This window comes from Mustela lutreola, chromosome 12, assembly GCF_030435805.1.
Source record: "Mustela lutreola isolate mMusLut2 chromosome 12, mMusLut2.pri, whole genome shotgun sequence".
Lineage (NCBI taxonomy): Eukaryota > Metazoa > Chordata > Mammalia > Carnivora > Mustelidae > Mustela > Mustela lutreola.
The window spans coordinates 53410983-53423760 of NC_081301.1; the positions used below are offsets into that span (position 1 = coordinate 53410983).

Genomic DNA, 12778 nt, shown 5'->3' on the forward strand with positions numbered 1-12778 from the left:
AGCCCCCATGTTGCATCACCACTTCCTCATATCAGGGAGATCATATGATAGTTGTCTTTCTCTGCTTGACTTATTTCGCTAAGCATGATACGCTCTAGTTCCATCCATGTTGTCGCAAATGGCAAGATTTCATTTCTTTTGATGGCTGCATAGTATTCCATTGTGTATATATACCACATCTTCTTGATCCATTCATCTGTTGATGGACATCTAGGTTCTTTCCATAGTTTGGCTATTATGGACATTGCTGCTATAAACATTCGGGTGCACGTGCCCCTTCGGATCACTACGTTTGTATCTTTAGGGTAAATACCCAATAGTGCAATTGCTGGGTCATAGGGCAGTTCTATTTTCAACATTTTGAGGACCTCCATGCTGTTTTCCAGAGTGGCTGCACCAGCTTGCATTCCCAGCAACAGTGTAGGAGGGTTCCCCTTTCTCCGCATCCTCGCCAGCATCTGTCATTTCCTGACTTGTTGATTTTAGCCATTCTGACTGGTGTGAGGTGATATCTCATTGTGGTTTTGATTTGTATTTCCCTGATGCCGAGTGATATGGAGCACTTTTTCATGTGTCTGTTGGCCATCTGGATGTCTTCTTTGCAGAAATGTCTGTTCATGTCCTCTGCCCATTTCTTGATTGGATTATTTGTTCTTTGGGTGTTGAGTTTGCTAAGTTCTTTATAGATTCTGGACACTAGTCCTTTATCTGATATGTCATTTGCAAATATCTTCTCCCATTCTGTCAGTTGTCTTTTGATTTTGTTAACTGTTTCCTTTGCTGTGCAAAAGCTTTTGATCTTGATGAAATCCCAATAGTTCATTTTTTCCCTTGCTTCCCTTGCCTTTTGCGTTGTTCCTAGGAAGATGTTGCTGCGGCAGAGGTCGAAGAGGTTGCTGCCTGTGTTCTCCTCAAGGATTTTGATGGATTCCTTTCGCACATTGAGGTCCTTCATCCATTTTGAGTCTATTTTTGTGTGTGGTGTAAGGAAATGGTCCAATTTCATTTTTCTGCATGTGGCTGTCCAATTTTCCCAGCACTATTTATTGAAGAGGCTGTCTTTTTTCCATTGGACATTCTTTCCTGCTTTGTCGAAGATTAGTTGACCATAGAGTTGAGGGTCTATTTCTGGGCTCTCTATTCTGTTCCATTGATCTATGTGTCTGTTTTTGTGCCAGTACCATGCTGTCTTGATGATGACAGCTTTGTAATAGAGCTTGAAGTCCGGAATTGTGATGCCACCAACGTTGGCTTTCTTTTTCAATATCCCTTTGGCTGTTTTAAGTGTGGCTACTCTGGTTTTCTTTTGACATCCATTAGTGTAATAGGTGGTTCTCCAAGCCCTCACTTTCAATCTGTAGATGTCTTTAGGTCTAAAATTAGTTTCTTGTAGGCAGTATACATGGATCTTTTTTTTTTTTTTTAGTCCATTCTGATTTCCTATGTCTTTTGATTGGAGCATTTATTCTATTTACACTCAGAGATATTAATTTATTCGTATTTGTATTATATTACAAGTTAATTGTATTACCTGTAAAGTTTGTGTTTCTGGAGATTTTCTCTATTCCTTTCTAGACTTTGTTGCTTTTGGTCTTTCTTTCCTACTCAAAGTGTGTCCTTTAGTATTTCTTGCAGTTTAGTCGTCATGAACTGCTTTAGTTTTTGTTTGTCTGGGAAACTCTTTATCTCTCCTTCTATTCTCAATGATAGCCTTGCTGGATAAAGTATTCTTGGTTGCATATTTTTCCCATTTAGCCTGTTCAATATATCATGCCACTTTTTCTGGCCTTCCAGGTTTCTGTGGAGAAATCTGATGTGAACCTGATTTGTCTTCCTTTGTAGGTTAGGGATTTTTCCCCCTTCCTGCTTCCAGAATTCTTTCCTTATCTCTGTATTTTGCAAATTTTACTGCAGTAAGTCTTGGTATTGGCTTGCTTTTGTTGATTTTGATGGGAGTTCTCTGTGCCTCCTGGATTTGGATGTCAGTTTCCTTCCCCAGATAAGGAAAGTTTTCAGCTATAATTTGTTCAAAGAAAACTTCTGTCTTAGACCTCATTTCTATTTTTCTATTTTTATTTTTTTAAAGATTTTAATTATTTATTTAAGGGATAGAGAGACAGAGAGCGCATGAGGTGGGGGAGAGGGACAGACTCCTTGCTGAGCAGGGAACCTGACTCTGGGCTCAATTCCAGGACTCTGAGATCATGACCTGAGCCGAAGTCAGATGTTTAAATGACTGAGCCACACAGGTGCCCCTTAGACCTCATTTTTAAATAAATTGTCATATCCAGAAAATCTGGAGATCTTAGCTTTTTCATTAGGGTGCTCACATCAATGGATGACCATTTATTTGCTTACTTATTTATTTATTGAAGAGGGAGGAGCAGAGGGAGAGAGAGAGAGAGAATCTTAAGCTAACTTCATGTCCAGCACATAGCCGGATGTGGAGCTTGATCAATATCACAACCCTGAGATCATGACCTGAGCCGAAATCAAGAGTTAGAATGGACTGAGCCACCCAGGTGCCCCTGGATGACCCTTTATGAATAGCCTCCTGTACTTGGCTCATATTTAAATTTCAGATGCCAGGTAGTACTCCTTCTAAATATATTCTTTAACTTGTGATCTTACCCCCACTAGAAGATAAAATATTTCCCTCTCATTTCTCTGATTCAGAAAAATGTATTGAAACTTTATTTTTTGAATATTTGGTAATTATGTTATTATGTTAATAACATTATGTTATGTTAATTATGTTACAAGGATAGTAGTTAACAAGGCAGTAAGCCCTAACAAAAATAATATTCATGTCATATGATAGTATAGTCTATTCCTTATAATGAGCTCAGAGGATTTAATTCAGTTATCCTTTTGGTATAATGCATAATGCAGAAAGGGGGTTCTTATTTATTATCATTTGTGATTAGGATTTCTGAAATCAAAAATGAAATGATAAATTCTCTTGTCTAATCCCAGGAGAGTAGGAGATTGGTTTAAGCCTAGGTATATTAATTAGGGTGGATGTTCAGTTACATGTAAAGGAAACCCAGTTCCAGTGATTTAAAAATTCAATATCTATTTTCCTCATGTAATAAGTTGCCCAGAGGTAGGCATTCCAGATCCATGAGGCCAGGAGCTCTTTCTGCTCTGTCAGTGGTCACAAGCTAATGCATACACCTCTAGACTTTGGGTCTGCATTCCTGGAAGGAAGAAAGAGAGGGACAATGAAACAGTTATGTCAATTAATTTTCTCTCTTTAATAGCTTTTCACAGAAATCTGATACAACAGGTTCCACTTAAATCTACCAAGCACATATTACCTCCCAGATGCAGTGGTGTCTGGGAACCTGAGTATTTTATAATGCTCATATTGCCATTCCAAATAAAAGTAGGATTCTGCTACTGGTGACGAAGCAGGAAGAGGCTACTGGACAAGTAACCTGCAGTGTCTATTACACAAATGTTTAATCACTTATTCCTCAGGGTTTTAAAACAACCATACAGTGTGGGGAGACCACTGGGGCACTTGTCATCAAGAATTGTAATCACCTATACAGAGTGAAGCAATGTTTATTAGCACTGTAGAAATGAAGAGTAGAGTGATAGCCCATGATGATGTGGCTCAGAGGAGGTAGAAAATAGTACTAATATTTATTAAGTATTTTCTTTGTGCCAGATACTATACAAAGCATTCTATATACTTATATCAGCTTTATGAAATGAAGTAGTATCATTATTCCCACTTTACAAATGGGGAACCTGAGATTTAGAGAAGTTGACTTGTTTAAGGTCATCTACCTAGAAAATGGCTGAACTGGGCTTTGAACTGAGGCCATTAGATACCAGAGCTCTAGCTTTTGGGCAATAAGCCAGTGATTCTCAAACTTTAGCATGTGTTAGACTCTCCTGGAAGTTTAGTGAAACAGATTGCTGGGGCCTATCTATGGAACTTGCATTTCTAAAGACATCCTAGCTGGTAGCAATGCTCCTGGTTGAAGACTGCCCCTCTAAGAGGTGCTGCCCTGTAGGATGACAACAATGAGTTTAATAATCAACATATTTTGTAGGCTTACTGTTTTTTAAATTCTCTCATCCTTACTAGGGAATATGAGGTAGGTAGTATTAACCCTGTTTCACAGATGAGTCTCAAACAAATTAAGTACCTTGCCCAAATCCACACAACTCATTAGTGTTATAGCCAGTATTCAAAACCAGGTTTTTGGAGGTCCAGAGCTGACTAAACAAGACTGTTTAAGTGAGGCATGAATTGGTTGGTCCTCTTTCCTTAACGCCCTTTTCTCTACGGCTGCTTTCACCATAGCTGTTCTCTTGGCATCCCTCACTCAGTCAGCTCCATCTCTGCTGTCTCCATCAGGTGGGAAAGGATTTCTCTTCACTGTGGCTGACCTTCAGGCTGGAGTTGTTCGCTATCATCATGACGACAGTGATTCCACAAAAGACTTTGTGATCTTCAGGATATTTGATGGCCAACATAGCATCCGCCATAAGTTTCCCATCAACATTTTGCCTAAAGATGACAGTCCCCCATTCCTCATAAGCAATGTTGTGATTGAACTGGAGGAGGGGCAAACCATACCGATCCAGGGTTCCATGCTCAGAGCATCAGACATGGACTCCAGTGATGACTACATCTTCTTTAATATCACAAAACCTCCTGAAGCTGGAGAAATCATGAAGAAACCAGGTCCAGGGCTGATAGGTAAGTTCTGAACAGTGAAGATTGTTGGCGCCAGAATTTGTACAAGGGTGAACATCAAGTTTATGAGGTGTGATACGATGATCGTTCTCATTTTATGGATGGGAAACCTCACACCTAGAAAAGTTAAATTGATCTATTCGAATTTATGCATCTGGAAAGTTCCAGCCCTCAAGCTGACTATTACACTATGAAAAATTATGTCTGCCAAGCAAGATGATAGAACAAATAAGTTTGAAGAGAAGTGTTTGGCCTATTCTAAATATTGGTAAAGTAATTTCCTGAATAACATTTGTTTATGCTTTATCAGAATAATTCCATAACTATTTCTTAAAGTACTCAGGAGTAACAAAATAATAGTGATCAAGCAGTTAGTGTTAGTTAAGACTGTGTTCCTAAAAAATATTTTTTGTAATGCTATTTTTTCTACATATTTTCAGATAGGTGTAGCAACTTTAATTTTTCTGCTTATTATTTATAAGCCTTGATAATATAATATTTAATATTATATTATAATAATATAAATAAATATTAATATGATATTATATAATATATTTATATTATTATATAATATAAATATAATATTTAATGAAAATTCCTTGGGTGCATACACCATATGAGGCAGAAAGTACTTCGAAGGTAAGTCCAAAGTTTATACTCCAACATCTGGGAGATTGTTACAAAAGTATGTGATGTTTTGTGGACCCAATAGGCTATCCTGTCCCTGGCTTCCTTCAGAGGGATCTATTTAATGGCATCATTTACTATCGTCACTTTGGTGGAGAGATCTTTGAAGACTCTTTTGAATTTGTCCTGTGGGACAGCCACGAACCTCCAAATCTCTCAGTGCCGCAGGTAAGAAGCTATCTCTGAATACTGTCCTCAACTCTAATCCACAGATAGCCGTTCTGGGAGGTGTCATTAGAAACTATATAAAAGCAGGTCTTAAGATTTTAAGTTTGAGAAGCAATGGATTCAGCAAGGTTAAGTCAATTTCTTTGCATGTCTTCTCTATCTTTTACTTTCCTAATATGTTTTGTAAATTATTGTGTTTGTATAGTATTGTATTTGTAAATACTGCATTTGCAAATTACTTGTAAAAACTCCGTGTTATGTTATGCTGTGTTTTCAAGATTATTTAACCATGGGACCCTTGCAGAACACCTACCAAATATGCTGGCCTCATAACACTCAAGAAAACACTGGCATTTTATGTGTAAGTGGTGAAGTATAGTCTCTGAAGTTACATTGCCCATGTTTCTCTCCTGTCCTTGACCCAACCTGTGCCTCAGTTTCCTCACCTGTAAAATAGGTAAATACTACAACTTCCTTATAGGGCAATTGTGAGGGTAAGGGAGATAATTATATATAAGGTACTGAGCTTTCTGGCATATGGTAAACACTCAATAGATAAATTAGTTATTATTTATTGTTGCTTTTGAAGAACTATGTGTTTCACCACCACTCAAGTATATCATTTAAGTATACAGGATACAGAAATAAGTTTAAGGAGGCATTCTCATATATAAATTATAGAAAAGGAAGTTAGTGTAGGATCTAGACAACTATAAACTTAAAAGGTAGTCTCCATATAAAGAGAGCATGGCTGGTGGTAGGAGTGGAAAAACAGCTGAAAATAAGTGATCACTTACTATACATAGTTCTTCTTGCTAAGCATTTTATACCTATGATCTTGGAAGGTAGCATGTGTAGAAATCTAAGCAAATCTAGAACCAGCTCTAGAATGATTTTTTAAAAAAAGACTTATTTATTTTAGAGCAGGTAGGAACAGAGGGAGAAGGGGGAGGAAATAGACTCCCTGCTGAGCATGGAGCCCAGCTGCAGAGCTTGGCCTCATGACCCTGAGATCATGACCTGAGCTGAAATCAAGAGCCAGGCGCTTATCAGACAGAGCCACCGAGGTGCCCCTCTAGAATGATTTCTTAAAGCATATGTCCCTATTGGCTATATAAGGCTTCTCATAATGTCACTGTCACTTACATTAGCCACTATATAGGGCACTGAGCTATTCATCTGTTTGCTAAGACAAAGGTAACAAAAAGGGATGATTAGGAAGAATGACGTCAGAGAGCCCAGAAACTGAAGGAACAAGGTGATCCCTGTTAAGAGGGAATAGAGAATGAATGAGAAAATTCTTAATTCATTTGCATATTGAATAACAAATCAATTCCTTTCCAAATAACAACTCCCTTTTTTGGTCAGTGTATTCTATGCCATTTCTAGGTTGCATTTTTGCTTGAGACCTTGGTTGACTTGATGATGCAAAATGGCGACAACAAATAGGATTTATTTTTAAATCTTCTATTGTAGCTATTCAAACTGACCTGCTTCTGACTAGAATATCATATCACTTTTAGCAGATTATGTATTTTTTTTAACTGAAAGCTCAGGACTTCTTTTTCCTCTTTTGCTATTACATATTTTATGCAACATAGGTATAGAATTATTTATATTTATCTCATATTTATCGATCAAATGGGGATGTGAGATCTCCCTAGAGTAGGAAAACTTCATTGAAACAGAATTATTTCTGAATCTTGGCAAATAGGTCAGACCAAACTCTGCAGATCCAGTTGTAAGTTTATTCCCTATGTGGATGGAAAGCAAGGATCTCCTCAGGTGAGACACAATGTGCATAAAGCAGGAAAGAACTTATATAAGCAGGGATGCCCCTTCTCTCCTCTAGTCCTTCTCTACTGAATGCTCCTCTGAGAGGTTGACTGACACACCAACCAACAGTATATCTACACATCAGCAAGAAACCCCCTCTCTCTTTCTATCTTGGTTGTCATTACTGTCATCAAATTAAGCCTCACCTGCTCAGTTTGTTTTTGAAAAGTATTTCCTTTCTTATCCTTCTCAGTAGAGGGCTTTTTAGGTCTTAAGCTGTAAGAGATCTTAAACCTAGGAGAAAGTGATATTAGAAGTAAAATGGGATGGGGGGGGGAGGGTGTAATTGGTGAGGGGGATTAAGGCATGCCCTTGTCGTGATGAGCACTAGGTGATTAAAGTAAAAACTTGAAGAAAAAAAGAAGTAAAATGGAGAATGGAAAATAAGGATAGATGAGAGAAATAGGAAGAGGACTAAGAGATGGAGGAAGAAAGGAAGCAGGTGCCACAAAGGCTTGTAGTTCAAGTGGAAGGAGGCAACTGGACATGACTGGATGAGAATGGGCATCCAGGGCATGGACATTTGTCAGAAGTCAGAATGGAAAGTGGGGGTTGGCAAAGCTAACATGGGTATTAGTTTCTGGGGCTGAGAAATAGCACCGGATAATCTCAAAAGAAGATGCAAGATAATGAATCAGACCAAAATCAAAGCTGAGGCAGAGAAAGGATCAAGAACCAAGGCTTGATGGCTTCTGGCTAAGAAAGTCAGATAGTAGCTGTCGGAGTATCATATGTGGACCCTGATCCTGAGGGTCAAGGTCAGGCTTTGTCATTTTGTGTACTGGTTTATCACTTTATATTCAGATTCTCTTCAAGTGTGTGTGCAGGTGCCTGTGGCTGTAAGTAGACTGCAGGGATGCAGGGAGAGCCAGCAGCAAGAGCCCATGATTGGGCACTACTTTCTCACTGTCTGGGAAGGGCTGTTCAATGTCTTTTTTACAACCAAATTTCAGTACAATGAGGATTCTTTATTTCTCTATGGAGTTTTTTTAAAATAGGATTTTTCCTACCCACAGACACACATACAATAATTGTTTAAACATACATAAATATGTAAAGATTCATCAACTTAAGTGATCATAAAGCATGTTGAAAAATGTGCCCACCAAGAATTACTACAGGGGTATAAAAAAGCATGCTTGTACATTCTTTTTATACAAAGAACACATTGGAGAATAAATTAGCATGGAAAATGGTCTCTTTGAAGGCACAATAACTATTGTTTCCATATTAAATCCAGTTTTTCAATTAAGTGGAGCCTTGCTGATGCACACTATGGCTGGGAGGCCCCATAGAGAATTTCTGAACTTTGTAGATTAGCAAAAAACTGTAATTGGAAAAAAAATTGTGACACAGACTCCAGGAGACTGGAGAAATGACTGTCATTGTGTTCTTTTATTTTGATAACTGGCTTTAGTTTTTAATTATTGAAATGCTTCGTAACGGAGTAGTAAATATGTTGTATGCTTTTGTAAAAGTAATGAAGGATGGATCAGGGGATTAATTAATTGAGCACCTACTACTAGATACTCACTGTGCTACTAGAGAGAAAAATTGAGCCCCAGAGGGGTAAAATTATCTGCCCCAGGGAGCATAGCTTGTAGCTGACCGAGCCGGTGTCCCAGGCTTTATCACAGAAAAGCTTAACTATGCCATAGTTTTTGCTCTGTGCATCAATTTTAAAAGGAATTTTCTTCATTTTCAAATTAGATATTGTGAACACCATTATTGTAGACAAAACTGGCATTGCTGATCTGTGCTTTGGTAACAATATTAAAACTAGAATCAGGGTAAGAATACCTCGTGCATCAAGCTGTGCAAAGATCCATGATGCCAAACAGATGTCCTGTTTCGGGAGAGAGTTCGTAATTGCTTTCTCGCAAACAGTCATGGATTATTGGGGAAAAAAAATAAATGTGATTATAAAAGTTGTGTGGCAAAACTGCCTTGCCCTCTTACATGATCCCAAATCCTGAGAGTACGATTTTAAGTTTTTAAAATCACAGATAGGACATACTGACTGGGTTAGCAAACACCAATGAAGTATCATCTACCTACAAAATACCATGCTAATTGCAGAGCAGCCAAAATGAACACAATATTTATTGAGCACCTACTATGTGCCAGATACTCATCTACATGGTGATATTTGATCCTCATAGCAACTCTATGAGATTATTGTTGTTACACTTAACTAACCAATAAAACTGATACCCCAAGAAGTTGAATGACTTGTTCAAGATTAATAGCTACTGAGTGGTATATTCTGCATTTTAACTGTCTGTCCACTGACAAATTTCACAGGGTTTTCAGTATGCTATGGTTCTCCCCTTGTGGACCTTTCAGTCTAGGAGAGACTGACATGTGGACTACTAATACTATAAGGCAGTAAAATATTTGTTGAGGGATAAGCCAAATTCAGAAACAATTCCAACTGAAAAATTGGACAAAGTTTGTTTGTTTGTTTAACAGATTGATTTATTTCTTTTAGAGAGAGAGAGAGCATGTGTGGGGGGTGGGGTAAGGGCAGAGGGAGAGAGAGAGAGAGGGAAAGAATCTCAAGCAGACTCCTTACTGAGAGGGCAGTCTAATGCGGGGCTCAGTCTCATGACCCTGATACCATGACCTGAGCCAGAGTCAAGAGTTGAACACTTAACTGACTGAGCCATCCAGGAGTTCCAAGAAACTGGGCAAAGTTTTAAAAAAAAGTCCTCAAGGGTAAGAAAGCCTGAGGTTGCTGGAGAAAGCAGGAGAAAAGCATTGTAGACTGAAGGAACAGCATGATCCAGAGCATAGAGGCCTTCTTGAGAACTACAACTGGGCATCTTCTGCTCATCTGGAGTCCTGGGTTAATGTTGAAAGGTGGCACAAGATAAAGTTGAAATATAGAGTGTGTCTAAACTGTGGAGGTCTTGGGTGCTATGCTGAGGAGCTTAAATAATTTAATCTGAGTGGTTGTTTAGTTTTTTGGGGAGATGAATAACTGAGTTGGCCTGCTTTTTTTTTTAAAGAGAGCACTAGAAATATGTAAAGTCGAGATTAGGTACTGGAGTTAGGGTTCACAGGAAGCTATTGCAATAATGTAGGGAAGAAAGAATGAGAGTGGGAGCTAGAGCAGTAAGAGTGGGAATGACAGTTGGGGTGGGGGCGGGGTGTGGTCATGGCATAGGAAATTTGGTAAGCAAAAACTCTGGGACCCGGAGATGTGTTACATGTCACAGGAGAAGGAGGAACCAAAGTCATAACAAGGTTTCTAGGATCAATGACTGAGTAGAGGGTGGTAGCAAAAGAAAGCATAGATTGTTGGTGGAAGGGAGAAATCGAAATAAAATCAGGAACATATTTTGTGTATCATATGCCTGTTCTGTAGCTTTCATGATGGCATTAACTATATTTGTGATAATTTTATTTTTAAAATATAACATTAAATGGGCATGAATGTTCCATTTTTGGCCCAAGTTCTTAATAGCTCCTGAATCATTTCAGTGGAAGTATATTACAAATGGGAGCATTGAATAGCATCTTCACCATGACTGGGGGACTGTGGGGACATTTTCTTTGGTGTATTTCAAATTAATGGCACAGATAATTTCTTTCCAGGTGGTGACCATCCATATAACTCCAGTGGATGATCAGCTTCCAAAAGAGGCTCCTGGAGTTTCTCGGCATTTGGTTGTCAAGGAAACTGAGGTGGCCTACATAACTAAGAAACATCTACATTTTATAGATACAGAATATGACAGTGAGCTTCTTTACACGATAACGACACCTCCGTTTTTCTCTTTCGGCCACAGGTATCTCTTGAGAAGTCATCACCTGGGCTATTTGTTGAGGGTTGTGTCCAAGGACTGAGTCACAAGTGTCCCTATACAGTACTGTGGTTCAGTTGTTCTCTTGGTCAGACATGAACTTGTACTCAAGTCCACATATATTGTAATATCAAACTTATACCTTCCTTCAAAAGCTGTATTAATTGGTAAGTGATCTGCTACTGGTAGTGTCTTCAGCTTAGGTAAGCTTCAAAGAGTCTTTAATCTGTTTTTCATACAACATTTCTTTTTTTCTAAAGAGAATGTTATTTTTGACTTTTTATTAAAAGGTATTGAATCTTTATAACACTATTTTCAGACATTGCAGGCCACAAAATGGTCATATTGTATGACCCCAATCAGAAAAGTGACATGAGTATACCTGAGGCTTGTGTCATATACACGATAGCAAGGAAACATTTTTTAGAATGAGAAGAATGATCTCCTTTGCAAAGCAGAAAATTCTGTACATAGTTTCTGCAGTCATAAGAATGGCATTGATAACTCTGGACTGAAGGCTAGAACCCCCACAACAGCAGGAGAGAATATAAAGATGGAACATTTGATTTCTTCTTACAATGAACATTTGTAGCTTCAGAAAAGTTGGTTGCAGGCTCTTTGACTAGTTGTTTCTTGCCTGGAAAATTAACTGATGTGTTCTCCTGTATTTCTCTTTAGACATCTGGATGCTGGGAAATTATTCATGGTGGATAGCATCCCAAAGCTGACCAAAAATCCTGCAGCCCTGGGACTGGGGTCATTCACTCAGGTATGATGCTATGCTAAAATGTTGACAAACATGATGGAGGTGTCTTCTGAGAGAAAGGATGACACTCCTAGTGTTGGACTCAAGAATGTTGGCCTTTGACATCTGTCAAAAGCATCAAATGCTTGATGTCTACATTCTGTCTGCTTGAACACTTTTAACTAGGATGTGCTATCTATTTGACAATGCTTCATTGAGCTGGATATGATTTCAAAATCTTGCTATAATTCAACACAGCCTTTTGTATTGTTTTACCAGTAGCAGGGCTCTGATTTACAGACTTGGTGCTTATGGTTTTATTCCAACGCATTCAACTCAGGATCCTACCATATTAGTTTCTTATGGCTGCTGTAGGTACCACAACTGGGTGGCATAAAATAACAGAGACTCACTGTCTCGAAGTTCTGAAGGTTGGAAGTCTGAAATCAAGATGTTGGCAGGGTTGTGATTCTCTGAAACCCTGTAGAAGCCTTCCTTGCTCTTCTTTGGACTCTCTGATGCTCTTTGGCTTGTGGATCATCACTCCATTCTGTCTCTGTCATCCTGTGTGTCTTCTCTCTATGTGTCTCTCTCTTCTTATGAGGACACAAGTTACAGTCCATGAAGGGCACTACCCTTCCCTGTGACCACACCTTAACTAATTACAGCTGCAACAACCCAATCCCCAAATAAGGTCATATTCTGAGGTACTAGAAGTTAGAACTTCAACATATCTTTTTGGGGGGACACATATTCAAAGTATAATACCTACTGCCTTCCCAAATCTTCATCAACCTTCTCCCCCTTCCTGTGGAC

General features: G+C 38.6%; 1 protein-coding gene across 1 annotated transcript in view; it reads left to right on the forward strand.

Annotated features, from left to right (window-relative positions):
• Window positions 1–12778, forward strand: part of FREM1 (FRAS1 related extracellular matrix 1) — a 181421-nt gene that overhangs the window by 69988 nt on the left and 98655 nt on the right. The window contains exons 9-12 of the mRNA XM_059142310.1: window positions 4376–4720; window positions 5430–5572; window positions 11009–11202; window positions 11896–11986. Of these exons, the coding sequence (XP_058998293.1) occupies window positions 4376–4720; window positions 5430–5572; window positions 11009–11202; window positions 11896–11986 (773 nt within the window). The remainder of the gene's footprint in view (window positions 1–4375; window positions 4721–5429; window positions 5573–11008; window positions 11203–11895; window positions 11987–12778) is intronic.